This window comes from Natator depressus, chromosome 6, assembly GCF_965152275.1.
Source record: "Natator depressus isolate rNatDep1 chromosome 6, rNatDep2.hap1, whole genome shotgun sequence".
Taxonomy (NCBI): domain Eukaryota; kingdom Metazoa; phylum Chordata; order Testudines; family Cheloniidae; genus Natator; species Natator depressus.
The window spans coordinates 15049638-15067847 of record NC_134239.1 but is presented as its reverse complement, the minus strand read 5'-3'; the positions used below and the strand labels follow the sequence as shown (position 1 = coordinate 15067847).

Here is an 18210-nt window from a genome sequence, read left to right as displayed (position 1 = left end):
AAGCCAGATCTCCTGGGTCCCAGTGTCTCAGCCACAAGCCCAGCTTCCCCATCACGCTGTCTGGAATGGCTCATGAGACTGTGAGTGCCAACCTCAGGGCAGGCTGTCAAACACAGGGCAGACACCCCAAACTGGTGGAGTGTCTATCATTAGATTTCACCAGCCAAGTTCCAGATGTAATCTCCTGGATCACTATACCAGTCTTACCTCGGAGTCACAGACAGTCCCTCAGACTCTCCACTCTATCTTGCCACCCAGACAAACTGGGCTTAGTGGTAAATGGTCACTTACACCAAAAATCACAGGTTGCTCCCAGTCCCAGGAGACTGGTCACTTACCCCAGATCAATTGGTACCCTAGGTCTTACACCAAAGACAACGCCCTGTAGTAAACTATCTAAAGGTTTATCAACTAGGAAAGAGAAATAAGGGAGTTATTTACACGTTCAAGCAAAGCAGATGTAAGCAGAGTCTGAATGAGCTCTCCCCTGACATCTAGTGGTGAACTGTGGAAAAAGACTTCAGAAGCAGATCTCGTTTGCATGGACACACCCACCCTGCCTAGGTGCTCAGCATGATGGGATTGCTTGTGCAAATGATCATTTGTAGCTAGTGTTGGATCCCCAGTCTCGTTGTTATTGGGGCATGAGTAATAAAGGGTTGATATCCTTGTTGTGTGAACCGAGGACAGCAGAACTATACCTGGCATACCCCGATGGAGGTTGGCCACCCCTGGCTAATACTTAAACCTAGGTATCAGTGATTTCAGCTCTGCAGCCTGTAATAAGACTCTCTAAATCAGTTCTTTTATCATACCATGGAGAGAAACAAGGACAAATGATTTCTACACCCCTTAACCAGAATCCAGCATGTACAATCTCGCCGCTGCCGAGAGCTAGAGAGATCCAGAGGGGTCTCCCCCCACTGCTGGGATACAGGGCCTCCAAGGGGTTCAGATTAGACAGATCAGTCACTGCCTTGGGGAGAAATACCTCGATCAGCTGCCAGGCAGGCAGGCATGAGTCTGTCTAAGCATGGAAGGAGGCACTGAGGAGAAACTGAGTCTCCAAACTAGGCTCTGCACACAGTGAGGCCCAGGGTTCCATATGTCCAGTGGCAGGGAGTTCGACAGGACCCATTCACAGTGCCGTCATCCTATGGGAGCATGGCTGCTTTATGTGGGCACCTCCCTGGGATCCCCGGGGGGACATATCCCGTGGGTGATGCATTTGCAGCTATCTGTGTGGCTGTACAGCCAGGCAGCTATGCTCCAGTTGGAACCTTTTCACATCAGCCCCCAGCCAGAATAAGACAGGCTGCAACGTCCCTAGGATAGGGCAACCTCTGCTGGCCAGGGAGCAATTTGGGCCAACATGGCTATTTGAGTACCACAATGAGAGGGCTGTGGGTTGGCAACACAGCCCAGTGGATCAGGACTCAAGAGGGCAGGGCTCCATTCCCATCTCTGCCACCAAATCAGTGGGTGATCTCGGGTAAGTCATTTCCCACCTCTCTGTGCCTCAGTTTCCCCTCTCCAACTGTGTCTGTCTGCGTTGTTTAGATTGAGAGTTTTTAAGGGCAGGGACTGGCCATCTGCACAGTGCCTGGTTCAGTGGGGTACAGATCTCAGCTGGAGTGCTAGCACTATGTTATTGACAAGCATTCCTAATCCCGACTGCCACTCTGTAGGGACCCCAAAGGGACTGGCAAACCGGCTAATCCCACAGGCATCAGAGCAACAAGGGTGGCACTGTTGGACAGAAACCCCTGTGGTGCCAAAGCTATACAGGATCCATGACAGGAGCAGCTGGCTTTAATGAAGCAGCCAGGAATAGGACCCAGGAGTCCTGACCTCCCCCACCCCCAACACTCCCTTCTCAGAACATGTGCCAGCCTCTCCCTGACAGTGACTTGGGGAAAATTCCTCCTGGAGACAAGGGTGTGATTACTATTCCTAGCACTTGGATAGCCTGTGAGAGACAGGCCCTCCTGCAAAGAGCTGTCAAGGTATATAGACTCAGAGTGATGAAGGGAAACTGAGGCACCAGGGGGAAGTTACTTGCTTAAGGTCACCTTAAGGCCAGTGGCAGAACTAGGTCTCCACCTGGTGCTCTAGCCACTGGACCATGCTTCCCCTGCAGGAGAGGAAGCTGGCAGTGCCCATGTCCTAGGGGCAATGGCTGGGTGAGAGGCCCTGCCCTGATTCCTTCCATGTCCCTTCCATTGGCAGGCTGGCCCGCCTGGTGCTGCCCATGCTGAGACTGCTTGGAGGGGTGGATGGAGCCGTTTAACACCTCGCACTCCAATGGGACGGAACCCTTTATACCGGCATCATGGCGGGCAGCCTTCCTGATTGGCACGCTGGGCATCGGGCTGCCAGCCAACGCCTTCATCATCTGGCTGACAGGGTGGCGGCTGCAGCGCCGGGGCCTGTCCGTCTTCATCCTAAGCCTTGCCACCTCTGACTTCCTCTTCCTCTCCGTCACGGTCATGCAGATCATGGAGACCCTGCTGGACGACAGCTGGGTGCTGGGCACCCCCATGTGCCGCCTGCGCCACTTCCTCTATGACTTGAGCTACCACTGCAGCCTCTTCCTGCTGGCCGCCCTCAGTGTGGACCGCTGCCTGCTGGTGCTGCTGCCCCTCTGGTACCACTGCCACCGCCCCCTGCGTCTCTCCAGCTACATCTGCCTTGGTGCCTGGCTGGTGGCCGCCCTGCTCAGCATCAAGGGCTTTATCTTCGCCGACGTCATCCTGTGGCCGGACGGCGTGCTCGCCTGCAGCAGCATCCGAGGCAAATACGAGTGGCCCCTGCGCCTGCTGGAGGTGCTGCTAGAGGGACTCTTCCCCTTCATCATCATGGTGATCACCCATGCTGCCACCTTGGCCCGCACCTTCCGGCGCCACACTCGGCCCCCCAGCCAGTTCTACCGCATCGTGGCTGCCACCCTGTCGGCCTATGTGCTGCTCAACCTCCCTTTCCAGATCATCCAGCTGCTCTTCCTGGCCTCCTGGGAGCTCGAGGAGTTCAACAATCGCATCTTCCCCTTCATGGTCTACTTCGGCTACCTGATCAACCTCAACAGCAGCATCAACCCTCTCATCTACATCTTCTTCGGCTCCAACGTCTGCATGGGCTGCAGCCGCCACACAACCTCCTCCCTTGCCACGGCCCTCACCAAGGAGCAAGGAAAGAGTCCTGGGGACACATCCAGCAAGTCCTTCTCAGCCTAGCCCTGCCAGCAAGGCTAACCTCCATGGCCCAGCCCCTGCTCTGGCACAGCTCCAGTCACCAGTTGAGTGGTCACTGGCTCCCCTGACAGGGCCTGGCCACAAGGAAGGGGGTCTGTGCACAATTGTAGGTTTACTGTGTAAATGGATACAAGGTGGGGCTTAGTCAGGGACAACCAGCTCCAGGTAGCCACCAGGGGAAGTCACACCAGTGCTAAGGCCCAGTTTGCCCCCATATTTTCCCAGCCTAGACAAGCTCCAGCGGGGACAGATCCTCAGCAGATGCAAACCAGGCCCAGCTCCACGCGTAGGTCAATGACCTGGGAACACCAGGCCCTAGGCAAGGCAATGTAAACACTGACGTGGCTGCAGCTGCCAACCCATAGGTGCCAGGAAACACTGCGGGGAAGGGGACTCTGCCCCTTTGGGACTATTTGTGCCTGGCAATCTTGCCTTTAGGTGTGGCTCCCAGATCACTGTGTTTTAATACAGTGGCTGTTCTGCACACTACAGCTAGCTACCCAGCACTGAGGGTACAGGTGCCCCCCTAACTCTGTCCCCTAGGGCCCCTGCAGCCCGACCATTCTGACCTGCAGAAAGCAGGCCCAGTCTCCTCTTCGCACACATGACTATGACACAGAAGCTGCAGTCCAGGTGTATGCGGGGGATGGAATCAGAACCACACACCTGAATGGTCAGAATTAAGGCCATGGGGCTGCCCTGGGGATCCCCACCTTCCCACACCCACCAGGGGGCAGGTACTGCTCCCCCCTACCACTTCATGGGGGCAGGACACCCCATAGAGGGCCACACCCCACGGCTTTAATTCTGACCCCTTGGGCCTGTGGTTCTTTAATTCTGACCTTCTGAGCTGGGGGGGGCCACACACACACAGCTCCTCCTCAGTTGCCTCCAGTGTGTGGGCCTGGCAGCCCACCAGCACCTCCTGCTAGGGAATCAGAGCCACCTTTTGCCCTCATCAGGAGGGAGTGGGGTAGGAGAGGTGCCCTGGAGATGCGCTGAGCTCATGTCAGCCTAGGGACTCTCAGGTGAGTGACCGCAGGTAGGGACATGGGGGATCAAGGGGAGAAGGGTTCCCCCTGCTGCGTAATCTCAGCCACACTGACACAGGGGTAGGGGGCTGAGAGCTGCATCACAAGGTGTTGGAGGGGGAAGTGATTTTCTCCTACCCCCAGCCAGGGGCACACCCACATTTCCAGGGACCTAAGTGCATGGCAAAAGGGGGATCCATCTGGGGCCTTGGGATCCAGACCCCAGTTAGTGTGTATCTGCCCAGTGACCCCAGTAGGAAGAGAGAGGAGCTGCAAATTCATTCCTGGAGTGAAGAATGAGGAAGCAGGACAACAACTCCCCTTTCCCACGCAGGCCACTGGCAGGAGTGATTGAACCCGTGACCTTGGGAGCTAAAAACATAAGCCTCTACTGCTTGAACTAATCCCCCTGCTCTGGGAGTGGATGGGTCACTACAAAAAGTAATTTTCCCTCCCTTGGTATTCACCCCTTCTTGTCAACTGTTGAGAATAGGCCTCTTCCACCTAATTGAATTGGCTCGTTAGCACTGACCCCCCCCCCACTTGGTAAGGCAACTCCCATCTTTTCATGTGCTATAATATATATTCTGCTTATTGTATTTTTCACTCCCTGCATCTGATGACATGGGTTTTAGCCCACAAAAGCTTATGCCCCAATCAATTTGTCTCTAAGGTGCCACAAGGACTCCTCCTTGTTTCTGCTGATTCAGACTAACGCAGCTACTGCTCAGGAACCTGCTCCTGCTCTGTTAGCTACAGGTGGAGCAGGCCCAGCAAGCTGTAGCTAAGGCCCAGGCACCCCAGCAAGAGCAGAGCACCAGGCAGAACGGGCCTGAGTCACAATAGCTCCCTGCAGTCCGATTCCACTCCCCTCCTTGGGGCCGCATTCTGCCCCCGCAGGCCACTGGTCGCCTCCTACAGTCACAGTTGCTGGTTCTTTACGGGCCCCTCTCAGGGCTCCTTTTACCCAGCGGTGCCAGGTTAGGGTGGGGACCTCATCTGTGTGTGCCTTCTGGGCTGCAAGGAGAGTGTGATCACCCATTGCATTGCTGTGCTGCCATGTCCAGCACCAGTGGATTTGGTGGCCATGTGGCTCGGGGTGGCCTGTACAGATGCTGCTTGGCTACCTGCTGCACCCCATATGCTAGCAAGCTTTTGCTCTGCTCTAAGGCCGCTTCGCCAGTCCAGCTAGGGACAGGGTAGTGTTAAAGCTGCTGTCACCCCATGAGAGGAACATCCTGGCCCACGGAGCGTGTCTGACAGCCCACAGCGGGTCTGCCCCCTGTTGGCCCAGGCTCCGCGAGGGGTGCTGAGACAGACCTGTGGCCGTACGTCCCGCACACTCAGCGCCCTCACCAGCCCCACGCATGTGTTTGTGTGATGTCGCTTGTCCTCTGGTTTTATTAAATGTGTTCCTGGAGAGAGCGTTCTGTGCTTCTTTGGGGAGCCCTGCAAAGAGGCATGGAGAGCCGTGTATCTGGATGGGAGCCGGTGTCCCCTGGAGGGGAAAAGCCCCGTGTCCCGTTCCTTGCCCCGCTGAGCCAGCCAGTCTCCCGCCCTGGGGCCAGATCAGGGCCCCCGCCCCCAGAGGGAAAGGCCCCATGTCCCATTCCCTGGTCCCGGAGCCAGCCAGGCCCCGCCACCCGCTGGCCTCTCTCTCCCGCTGGTTTGACCGGGGGAGCCCAGAAGGGGGTGCTCCATCTCCTCAGTCCCCGGGAGGGGGGTCACAGCAGTCAGGCCCAGCCCCGCATGGGTGTCCGAGATGACAGGATCCATCCTCACCTCCCTCTGGCTCCCCTGAACTGGCCCATCCATGTGACCCATCACTGCCGGTCCTGACCCATCCCCCCCCGCACCGTCCTGGCCCATCCCCCCCGTAGGCCCATCCCCATTCCCCGCCCCCCAACCCCCTTTGGCCCATCCCCACCCAGGAGTTGACCCCCCCGCGGCCGGGGGCGGGCCGATCTCGGCGCAGCCAGTCCCAGGCCCGGCCCGGCCCGGCCCACGCAGGTGAAGGGAGCGGCCTCCCCCGCTACTTCCTGCCGGCCCGGCGCGGCGCCTCCATCCGCCCGGCAGCGGCCCCGACCGCCAGCGCCAGCGCCAGCGCGGCCGGTGAGTGCGGCCCCCTCGTGGGGGGGCGCCGGGGTTGGGGGGGCCCAGCCCCGGGCTGGGGGGGGCCTCGCTCCCGCTCCGGGCCGGGCCGCCGGGGTTGGTGTCCGTGCGGCGGGGTGTACGGGGAAGTGGGAAATGAAAATCCTGCGGGGAAATGGTGAAATCGGGGGGCAGGTTACAGTGTGCTCCCCCCCCCCCGCCCCGCCTTCAGTTTCGGCCCCTCTGCCCTGAGCAGAGTTCATGGCATTTTGCCCTCCCGTCTCTAAGATGTGCCCCCGCCCGGCTGGCTCTGGGGCGTGTCTGATTCCCAGGGCATCGGTTTCTGCTCCGGGTGGGAATCAGGAGTGATCCCCCCTGCTCGAGAAGTGCGGGGCCGGACTCCCCCCAGGCTGAATCCGGAGTGATCCTGCCTGGGGCCTCACCCCTGGGTGGTTCTGGGGCCAAGCTGACCCCTCTTTTTAGGGGGGCTGTTGAACGTGGGGGGGGGTCTGAGCTGCATTTGCCCATCCCCATGGCATCTGACTCCCAATCATAGAATATCAGGGTTGGAGGAGACCTCAGGAGGTCAGCTAGTCCAACCCCCGGCTCAAAGCAGGACCAACCCCAACTAAATCATCCCAGCCAGGGCTTTGTCAAGCCGGGCCTTAAAAACCTCTAAGGATGGAGATTCCACCAGCTCCCTAGGGAACCCATTCCAGTGCTTCCCCACCCTCCTAGTGAAATAGTGTTTCCTAATATCCAACCTAGACGTCCCCCACTGCAACTTGAGACCATTGCTCCTTGTTCTGTCATCTGCCGCCACTGAGAACAACCGAGCTCCATCCTCTTTAAAACCCCCCTTCAGGTAGTTGAAGGCTTCTATCAAATCCCCCCTTGCTCATGTAGCCTCTGTGCAGTGGGAAATGCCACGCCGCCATCCCTGTTGATTTCCTCACCCAGGTCTTGTGTCTTACCTTTTGGTCTGCCCCCAGGCACTGGAGGCCTTCAGGCTAGACCCTCCCTTGCCTTAGTTTCCTGATCCAGTGGGGCTAATGATCCTGCCCTCACCCACCTGCTCTAGAGTGCTGTGAGCCCAATACTCTGAGCAGGGACACCCACCCCCATGGCCCATTGGGCACCCTGGGCATTTAGATGGGAATGCTGTCCAAGAGGGGTGTTTGGTTTGTGTGATCTGAAATGGGGTGGGGGGGACATCCCTGGACCATCTTCCTCTGCATTAGCATCTTGCTGAGAAGCCCCCAGCAGGGGGTGATCTAGCCAGGGGGAATGACCCTCTCCCCCCAAAAACACCTCCTCCACCAAGATTGGAATTTAACCAGGGGGCTGTGAAGGGACCCATGTCCGTTTGTGCTGGGGACAGTGTGTCTGAGCCCTTTGCCCGCAAACCTAAAGACGATGCTTGGCTCATTGAATGGGGGAGCTCGTTGAGGGCTTCACCCTGTAAACAGAGCCCCTGGAAGGCTGGGTTTCAGCCCGGACCCAACAGGCCCCTTTGTCCTGCGAAGCTTGGGCTGATAAGGGAGGAATTCTGGGTTATTTTGTGGGGAGGTCTTGCCCTTTCCCACGAGCCCCATGCTCCTGGCTGTGCCCCAAGTGGTAGGATTGATGCTTCCCCAACATCCTGCAGATCAGAGTCGGGGGGGGGGGGGACGGACCAGCCCCTGCAGCCCGCACAAGGCTCCAGCAGCAGTTTCTAGGAGACCTTGTCTCCACTTCCCAATCCCGCCGTGCTGTGGCACTGAATACTTTGTTCACTTCCTGCCCTAAACTCTTGTATAACATGGCTGTGCTGTTACAGCTGCCATGCTCCACCCCCGAGGCAGTTGCATCTTGGCATTGAGCAAGGGATCCTGTATATAAAGCAGTTGCGCTCCACCTCAGAGACAGCTGCCACTCAGCGTTGGATGAGGGGTCCTGTGCGTATTAAATCGGCTACTGTGTCCTACCCCAGAAGTCGCTGCATTTCAGGCCTGGCCTGGCCTCTCTGACTCTTGCCCCCCCAGCCATGTCGTTCCGGAAGGTTGTGCGTCAGAGCAAGTTCCGCCATGTCTTCGGGCAGCCCGTCAAGAATGACCAGTGCTACGATGACATCCGCGTCTCCCGTGTCACCTGGGACAGCAGCTTCTGTGCCGTCAACCCCAAGTTCGTGGCTGTGATCGTGGAGGCCAGTGGGGGAGGAGCCTTTATGGTGCTGCCAGTGCTCAAGGTGACTGTGGTAGTGGGGGGCAGGAGCTGAGTCCTACCAGCTCATTGCACTGGTGATACTAATGTGCTTTGAGCCTCAGGCGAGATGGGAATGGGGATAGCTGTGGTTAGTCTTGGGGGCAGAGAATGGGTCTGTGTGAGGGTCTATTTTCCCAAACCCCCTGCCCCCCCCCCATCCTCCTGGCTGCTTCCACCTGGCAATAAGGGGGACAGTGTAGTTGGGAAGGTATCCTGGAATTTTGTAGCTCACAGATGTAATGAGTTTCTTCTCAACTGCATCACATGTGCATCCCTGAAAATATGCCCCTACGCTCTCCTCCTCTACCCCCCCACAAAAAAATCAACAGGATTGCAAGTGTATCTAGGAGGAGCCCAGGGCTGGGATAGAAGGGAGCTGCGGGTTGGGATGGAGGGGCATTGGCAGAGCTGTGGGGGGAGCCCACAGCTGGAATAGCAGGGGAATGCGGGTCAGGGTGGAGGGGCTCTGGCTGTAGATTGGGGAGGAATCTCCTGTGACTTTGCCCCTTCTCCCCCAGACAGGACGCATTGATAAGTCATACCCCACGGTGTGTGGGCACACGGGCCCTGTCCTGGACATCGACTGGTGCCCGCACAGTGACTATGTCATCGCCAGCGGCTCTGAGGACTGCACCGTCATGGTGAGAGGGCTGGGTGCAGGGGTGGCCCTATGTGGGGGAAGGGGTTCGGGCAGGGGCAGCCAGCTCTGTCTGGATTCGGTGTAATTAGCAATCTCTCTCCTCCCCATGTGTGTCAGGGCATGCCCATGGTGGCAGGTGGAGCAGATGCCCTGTGTCAGCCAAGAAGGTTCTCTGGTGGGGTGAGGGGGCACAGTGGGGTGGGCTCTCTGGGGGGGGCACAGACCCCCTCTAACCTCTGTGCCCTGACAGGTCTGGCAGATCCCAGAGAATGGGCTAACACAGCCCTTGACAGAGCCCGTGGTAGCCCTGGAGGGGCACTCGAAGCGCGTGGGCATCGTCACCTGGCACCCGACTGCCCGCAATGTCCTCCTCAGTGCAGGTACAGCCTCCCCCTCCCCATGATTCTGTGTGGGGTGGGGCGGGGCAGGGCAGGACCCTGGCAGGGGGGCAGACGGGGCTATATGTGGAGAGCTCTGTACCAGATGACTGGTGAATAGTTAATGTAAAGCCTTTTTTGTTTGTTTGCTTTGGTTTTAAATGGCTCTGAAGCAATAAACCTAACTTCAATCCCAAGCAAATTAGTAAAGGGCAGGATTATCAGATGCATAGATGAGCACGATATGTTGGGGAGAGTCAACACGTTTTTTGTAAATGGAAATGATGCCTCACCAATCTACTAGAATTCTTAGGGGCTGGGGTGTCAACAATCGTGGACAAGGGTGGTCTAGTGGACTTGGACTTCCAGAAAGCCTTTGTCAGAAGTCTCTCACCAAAGGCTCCTAAGCAAACTGAGCAGTCATGGGATAAGAGGGAAGGTTCTCTCATGGATCTGGAACTGATTAAAAGAGAGGAAGTAAAGGGTAGGAATACATAGTCAGTTTTCACGGTGAAAAACAGTGAGCAACAGGGCCCTCCATGCATCTGTACTGTGTCCGGTGCTGTTCAGCATGTTCATAAGTGATCTGGAAAAAGAGAAAAGGAGGACTTGTGGCACCTTAGAGACTAACCAATTTATTTGAGCATAAGCTTTCGTGAGCTACAGCATCGGATGCATCTGATGAAGTGAGCTGTAGCTCACGAAAGCTTATGCTCAAATAAATTGGTTAGTCTCTAAGGTGCCACAAGTACTCCTTTTCTTTTTGCAAATACAGACTAACACGGCTGCTACTCTGAAACCTAGAAAAAGAGAGAAACTGAGGTGGCAAAGTGTGCAGACGATACAACATTACTCAAGATAGTTAAGTCCCAGGCAGACTGGGAAGAGTTAGAAAGGGATCTCTCAAAACTGGCTGAATGGGCAACAAAATGGCAGATGAAATTCAATGTTGATAAATGCAAAGTAACGCCCACTGGAAAACATATTAACTACACATACAAAATGACAGGGTCTAAATTAGCTGTTACCACTCGAGAGAGATCTTGGGGTCATTGTGGATAGTTCTCTGAAAACATCCACTCAATGTGCAGCAGCAGTCAAAAAAAGCAAACAGATTATTAGGAACCATTAGGAAAGGGATAGATAATAAGACAGAAAATATCATAATGCCTCTATATAAATCCGTGGTATGTCCACACTACAAATACTGCGTGCAGCTCTGGTCTCCCCATTCCAAAAAAAAAAATTAGAAATGGGAAAGATACAGAGAGAGGCAACAAAAACAATGAGGGATCTGGACCACTTTCCATATAAGGAGAAATCGAAAAGAGATAGCTAAGGGGGGATATGATAGTGGTCTATTAAATCATGAATGGTGTGGAGAATAGGGAAGTGTTACCAACTCCTTCACATAACACAAGAGCCAGTGGTCACCCAGTGAAATTAAGAGGTAGCAGGCTTAAAACAAACATAAGGAAGTGCTTCACACAACGCAGTCAAACCTGTGGAACTCATTGCCAGGAGATGGTGTGAAGGCCAAAAGTATAGGTCCATCAATGGCTATTAGCCAAGACAGTCAGGGACACAACCCCATGCTCAGGGTGTCCCTAAACCTCCGAGTGCCGGAAGCTGGCTCTGGATGACAGGGGATGGACCCCTCAATAATTTCCCTGTTCTGTTCAGTCCCTCTGAAGTATCTGGCCATGGCTAGGATACTGGGCTAGATGGACCATTGGTCTGACCCAGTGGCCATTCTTATACTATCTGGAGTGGGGAGGGGCAAGGGGGATTACCCCCCTCTCCCCCCCCCCCCATGATAACGTGGTCATCGTGTGGAACGTGGGCATAGCCGAGGAGTTGGGGGAGTTGTCTCTCGGGGTCGGGGTGTGATGGACTGACTTACGAGGAGAGGCTGAGGGAACTGGGATTGTTTAGTCTGTAGAAGAGAAGAATGAGGGGGGATTTGATAGCTGCTTTCAACTACCTGAAAGGGGGTTCCAAAGAGCATGGATCTAGACTGTTCTCAGTGGTAGCAGATGACAGAACGAGGAGTAATGGTCTCCAGTTGCAGTGGGGGAGGTTTAGATTGGATATTAGGAAAAATTTTCACTAGGAGGGTGGTGAAGCACTGGAATGCGTTACCTAGGGAGGTGGTGGAATCTCCTTCCTTTGAGATTTTTAAGATTAGGCTTGACCAAGCCCTGGCTGGGATTATTTAGTTGGTGCTAGCCCTGCTTTGAGCAGGGGGTTGGACTAATGACCTCCTGAGGTCCCTTCCAACCCTGATATTCTATGATTCTATGACTGGTCCCCCCAGGCTGTGATAACGTGGTGATCGTGTGGAACGTGGGCACGGCCAAGGAGCTGGGGGTAGGGAGTGGAGGGTCGAGGGAGCTGTCTCTGGGGGTCAGGGTGTGATGGACCGGTCCCCCCAGGCTGTGATAACGTGGTGATCGTGTGGAACGTGGGCACGGCCGAGGAGCTGTACCACCTGGACAGCATGCACCCCGACCTCATCTACAACGTCAGCTGGAGCCACAACGGGAGCCTCTTCTGCTCCGCCTGCAAGGACAAGAGCGTGCGCGTCGTGGATCCCCGCCGAGGGGTGGTCGTGGCGGTACGGACCCCTCCGGGGCCCCCCAGCATGGGCTGCAGACCCCCAGCTCCAAATGATGGCCCCTGGGTTCTTCCCTATCCTGGCAGCATTGCATGGGTTCCCCTCCCCTCCTGTGCTCTGCAGACCCATCCTGCCCCCTGGCTGAGTGTGGGGCCCAGAGGTGCCCTGGCGTGGGGGCAGGGTGTTAGAAGTCTGATCTGGGGAGTGGCGGGTATTTAAAGGCACCAGCTGCTCCCATCAATGCTGATGCTGGGGTAAGTTTGTCCCTTCCGCCTGGTGCGGGGGGGGGTGAACCTGACTCCTTCACCCCAGTGGAGTTGAAGTTTCAGGGGGGTGGAGGTGGCCCCAGGACCCTTCTTGCCATGCAGCACTTGGTGGGGGTGGAGAAGCTAGTGGTTGGGAGGGGGGCAGTGTGTCAGTCCATCCCTCACCCTGCTGTCCTTACCCTACCCCTCCAGGAGAAGGAGCGTGCACACGAGGGAGCGCGGCCCATGCGTGCCATCTTCCTGGCTGATGGCAAGATCTTCACCACAGGCTTCAGCCGCATGAGCGAGCGGCAGCTGGCGCTCTGGGACCCGGTGAGCTGGGGGCTTTGGGGTTACAGAGGGCAGGAGTGCCCAGGAGGGTCCCCTGGGATGGGAGGTATGCCAGTTTGCCCCCAACAGGGCTGCATGGCACCGCCCCAGTGTGGAGTAGTGATGTCCTGGCCTCCCTGCAAGGCCCTGGATTGCTGACCCAGGATCTCCCACTACCAGCAAGGCCAGGAGCCAGCCTTGCCCCCCCACAACCACTTGGGGCCAGGGATCCATCATTGGCAGCTGTACTGGAGGAGAATAACGCTGGAGAGGGGCAGCTGGGTTCCCTGGTGGCTGATGCCTCTGCTGGCTTCCCCCAGCCTGTCCTCCATGAGGGTGAGATCCCAGAGGTGGATCCTTCTTGACCCCAGACCTACAGACATGCTTCAGGGCTAATATCCTGGCTTTGGTGGGACGGAGGGTTCTCCGGATGGGCGGGATCTGGGTGCGGGGCTTATCCTCTCCATCACCAACTCCTCTCCTCCCTTCCCCATCCCACTGCAGGAGAACCTGGAAGAGCCCATGGCGCTGCAGGAGCTGGACTCCAGCAATGGAGCCCTGCTGCCCTTCTATGACCCCGATACCAATGTCATCTATGTCTGCGGCAAGGTAGGGGTCCAACCATCGGGGGGAGGTCCTTCCCCTGCTGACCCCCAGGCTAATGCTCTTAGGAGCAGCCTGTGGCCACACATGGAAGGGGCTGGGACCAGCTAGTGCTGATCCACACAGGACGAGGATGGGTGGGGGCAGGTGGCACTGCCAGTGTCCATGGGGATTCCATGGTGTGATGATGCCCATATGCCACCCCCCATTTCTCTCTGCCTCCCTCTTCCCCCACAGGGGGACTCAAGCATCCGGTACTTTGAGATCACAGAGGAGCCACCCTACATCCACTTCCTGAACACCTTCACCAGCAAGGAGCCCCAGCGCGGCATGGGCTGGATGCCGAAGCGGGGTCTGGACGTCAGCAAGTGTGAGATTGCCAGGTGCGGGCTCCTGAAACAGGGCATGTGGGGTGAGGCTGGCACTGATAAAGGGATTGGGGGTGACTGGCGGGGGGGGCAGTGACCCTGGATGTTGGGGGTAATCTAGAGGGGATGGGGGGGTGACTTCTGTTCCGCTAACTCCTGTGTTCCCCAACTGTGCAGGTTTTACAAGCTTCATGAGCGCAAGTGTGAGCCCATCATCATGACAGTGCCAAGGAAGGTGAGTGCCTGGCACAGCAGAGGGAGGGAGGTTCTGTGGGGGGGGGTCAAACTTTGGGTGGGGGGCATCCCTGTTCTGTGCCTCTCCTTGGTAGCAGGGCTTGGTGCAGAGCAGTGGCTGCAGCATGTCCATTTGGAATGCTGCTGCTGCCCCTCAGAGGAAGGAGCTAACTCCCCCCCTCAACAAAGCTCCTTTCCAAGCCAGCGTCTTGGAGTTGGGAATCCCCAGCCTCAGCTCTTGCTGGCCATGGGGCTGCCCATAGTAGGGGGGCTGCCTCCTCCCCAGTGGCTGGGAGTTCCACAGGCTGGTGCTGCATGGCTGACCCCATGTGCGTGTCTCCCTTGCAGTCGGACCTGTTCCAGGACGACCTGTACCCAGACACGGCTGGGCCAGATGCAGCCATGGAGGCCGAGGAATGGGTGGCCGGGAAGACAGCAGGCCCTGTGCTGATCTCGCTACGCGAAGCCTACGTGCCCAGCAAGCAGCGGGACCTGAAAGTCAGCAAGAAGAACGTGCTGCATGAGAGCCGCCCAGCTCCCATCTCCAGCACCGGCAGTGCCATGCGCCTCAGTGCCACGGCCGCGCCTGCCACGGTGCCCAGCATCAGCACCACCCCCGCCCCCGGGGTATGTACAGCATCCCACTGCTGTCCTCACCTGGGTTCGAGCCTGCTCAGCCCCACCCTGTGACACAGGTGGGAGGAGGAGCCTGTGCTGCCTGGCCCTGCTCTGTGGTGCTGGGGCCGCTCCAGCCGCGATGCTGGGCCTGTGCCTTCAGAGGCGGGTCGGGCCCGGCGGGGCGGCCAGCCGGTGCTTCGGGGGCTGGGGGCGCTAGCTTGGGGCAGGGGCCAGCGGCCACGGTGGGCGCTGGGCTCTGGTGGGTGCGAAAGGGGTGGAGCCTCAGGTGGGTGGGGCTGGGGGGCTAGCCTCCCCAAGTCAGTGGTTCACCCACCACCCATGGGGGGCGGGGGGGCGGCCTGGGCTTTGACCCCATGGTCGGTCGGTCGGTCTGCAGGGTGGCGGGCGGGTGGGGGCCTGGGCTCTGGTCAGTCGGTCGGTCGGTCTGCAGGGTGGCGGGCGGGTGGGGGCCTGGGCTCTGGTCGGTCGGTCTGCAGGGTGGCGGGCGGGTGGGGGCCTGGGCTCTGGTCGGTCGGTCTGCAGGGTGGCGGGCGGGTGGGGGCCTGGGCTCTGGTCGGTCGGTCTGCAGGGTGGCGGGCGGGTGGGGGCCTGGGCTCTGGTCGGTCGGTCGGTCGGTCTGCAGGGTGGCGGGCGGGTGGGGGCCTGGGCTCTGGTCGGTCGGTCGGTCGGTCGGTCGGTCTGCAGGGTGGCGGGCGGGCGGGTGGGGGCCTGGGCTCTGGTCGGTCGGTCGGTCGGTCGGTCGGTCTGCAGGGTGGCGGGCGGGCGGGTGGGGGCCTGGGCTCTGGTCGGTCGGTCGGTCGGTCGGTCGGTCTGCAGGGTGGCGGGCGGGCGGGTGGGGGCCTGGGCTCTGGTCGGTCGGTCGGTCGGTCTGCAGGGTGGCGGGCGGGTGGGGGCCTGGGCTCTGGTCGGTCGGTCTGTCGGTCGGTCGGTCTGCAGGGTGGCGGGCGGGTGGGGGCCTGGGCTCTGGTCGGTCGGTCAGTCGGTCTGCAGGGTGGCGGGCGGGTGGGGGCCTGGGCTCTGGTCGGTCGGTCGGTCGGTCGGTCTGCAGGGGGGCGGGCGGGTGGGGGCCTGGGCTCTGGTTGGTTGGTCGGTCGGTCGGTCTGCAGGGGGGCGGGCGGGTGGGGGCCTGGGCTCTGGTCGGTCGGTCGGTCTGCAGGGGGGCGGGCGGGTGGGGGCCTGGGCTCTGGTCGGTCTGCAGGGGGGCGGGCGGGTGGGGGCCTGGGCTCTGGTCGGTCTGCAGGGGGGCGGGCGGGTGGGGGCCTGGGCTCTGGTCGGTCGGCAGGGTGGCGGGCGGGTGGGGGCCTGGGCTCTGGTCGGTCGGTCGGTCTGCAGGGTGGCGGGCGGGTGGGGGCCTGGGCTCTGGTTGGTTGGTCGGTCGGTCGGTCGGTCTGCAGGGGGGCGGGCGGGTGGGGGCCTGGGCTCTGGTCGGTCGGTCGGTCGGTCTGCAGGGTGGCGGGCGGGTGGGGGCCTGGGCTCTGGTTGGTCGGTCGGTCGGTCGGTCTGCAGGGGGGCGGGCGGGTGGGGGCCTGGGCTCTGGTCGGTCGGTCGGTCGGTCTGCAGGGGGGCGGGCGGGTGGGGGCCTGGGCTCTGGTCGGTCGGTCGGTCGGTCTGCAGGGTGGCGGGCGGGTGGGGGCCTGGGCTCTGGTCGGTCGGTCGGTCGGTCGGCAGGGTGGCGGGCGGGTGGGGGCCTGGGCTCTGGTCGGTCGGCAGGGTGGCGGGCGGGTGGGGGCCTGGGCTCTGGTCGGTCGGTCGGTCGGTCTGCAGGGTGGCGGGCGGGTGGGGGCCTGGGCTCTGGTCGGTCGGCAGGGGGGCGGGCGGGTGGGGGCCTGGGCTCTGGTCGGTCGGCAGGGGGGCGGGCAGGTGGGGGCCTGGGCTCTGGTCGGTCGGCAGGGTGGCGGGCGGGTGGGGGCCTGGGCTCTGGCCCTGTGGCTGATGGTCGGTCCGTCTGTCTGCAGGGTGGCGGGCGGCTGGAGGAGGTGCTGCAGGAGCTGCAGGCGCTGCGGCTGCAGGTGAAGGAGCAGGGCGAGCGCATCAGCAGGCTGGAGGAACAGCTGAGCCGCATCGAGAACGGGGATGTCTAGGGTGGCCGGGGGGGAGGGGCGCGGCACCCCCCTCAAAGGGATTGCATAAACCAGGGTTTTGACTCTTCACCTCGGATCTGCCAGTAACCCCCCTCCCGAGGTGATGGGGGGGCCCTGGGCCCCACTCCCACCTCTCCCCTTCCTGCTCTGCCGTGGAGAAACTTTTCCCTTTTTTATATGGCTGACCAAAACACCCCACCTCTTAAAGGAGTGGGTGGTTCGTGTGCCCCCCCCTTCCCCCTTGCCTTAGGCAGCGTTGCCCTCTCCTGGAAGCTCCTCTCACTCTGGGCAGGGTCACTCACCCCAAGAAGCTGATGTGCTGAGGGGTGGCTTCCTGCCTCTGTCTGCCCCTAGTGGGGAATGGTGCTGGGTTCAGCTCTGTCCTTTTCTTCCCAGCCCTATGCAGGGGCCCCTCTCTGCCTACGCAACCCCCTCCTCTCCTAGCACAGGTCCTGGCTTTAGAGGAGCCAAACACTAAGCTCCACCTCCATCCACACCCATGCTGCTGGCCGAGGTTGGGTGCAACCTGGCCCTGCCCCCCTCTTCCTGTGCCCATGGGAGCACAGGGGGCAAGATCGGTGGGTCGCTGTGCTCAGCTCTCCCCTTTAAATCGGACTTGGGTCTGCAGCTGCCACCACCATGCCAGTGCAGTGGGGTTGGAGTAGGGCACATCTCTGGTTTTATGTGACTGTGTCCTCTTTAATAGCCACGGGGGGGCAGTCATAGCAGGGACCATTCAGACCCAGCAAAGTGGCTTCTGCCTAGATGCAAATAAGAAAAAGAAAAAAAACACACGCAGAGCCCTGTGCAGGGCCAGATCTATATTTTCATTCCAAATAAAAGGTCTTTATAATAAACCCTTGGGCTGGGCATGTCTTACTGTGCGCCTGTGGGCCCCATGCTCCAGCCACTGCACCGGGGGGCTGGGCACCAGGAGCTGCAGCAGCTAACCAGGGCCCTGCAGGGAAACTGGGGCAGAGGGGGAGATGAGCAGGAGAGCTGGCTCAGGGGCAGACAGTGGGTATATACAAGACAGGAGGGGAGACCTTTGTACCAGCAGTGGGCACCTGATGCCCTGGGAAGGCAGCACCCAAATAGCTGTGCTGAAAAGAAATGGTTTGCTTCGCCCATGTGGGCGTCTGTAACTCACTGCCAGTGGACAGCACTAAAGTGCTTAGCCTGCTGCAAGGGCCTGCTCCACTGGAGAATGAAAACAGGCAGTGCGTTGCCAGGGGCAGCCCCCTCCTGCCACGGGCACATGTGGTAGCGGGGAGTGCGGGGGAACTAGAGCCTTCCTGCAGGGCTGATTATCCCAGCAGTGCCCACTTGGGGGCGTGGGGCTTCTGGGGGGGCAGCCAAGCAGGGAGGCTGCAGCAGGTGCCTCCTGATTTCATTTGTTGCTCTGGCTGGGCTGTTCCCCAGTCCCTGGGAGCTCTGGCACCATTTCCCCCTTTGGCTG

General features: G+C 59.5%; 2 protein-coding genes across 2 annotated transcripts; both read left to right on the top strand.

The window, feature by feature from the left end:
* Positions 1-2276: 2276 nt before the first annotated feature.
* On the top strand, positions 2277-5661 carry GPR152 (G protein-coupled receptor 152). The gene has a single exon (XM_074956852.1). It carries the CDS (start codon positions 2277-2279, stop codon positions 3231-3233), a length of 957 nt encoding a protein of 318 aa, XP_074812953.1. The 3' UTR covers positions 3234-5661.
* A 635-nt stretch (positions 5662-6296) lies between these two features.
* On the top strand, positions 6297-17596 carry CORO1B (coronin 1B). The gene is made up of 11 exons (XM_074954595.1): positions 6297-6394; positions 8398-8600; positions 9136-9258; positions 9508-9637; positions 12070-12251; positions 12710-12829; positions 13331-13435; positions 13667-13812; positions 13975-14032; positions 14380-14658; positions 16626-17596. Exons 2-11 carry the CDS (start codon positions 8400-8402, stop codon positions 16749-16751), a joined length of 1470 nt encoding a protein of 489 aa, XP_074810696.1. The 5' UTR covers positions 6297-6394; positions 8398-8399; the 3' UTR covers positions 16752-17596.
* The last annotated feature ends 614 nt before the right edge of the window (positions 17597-18210 follow it).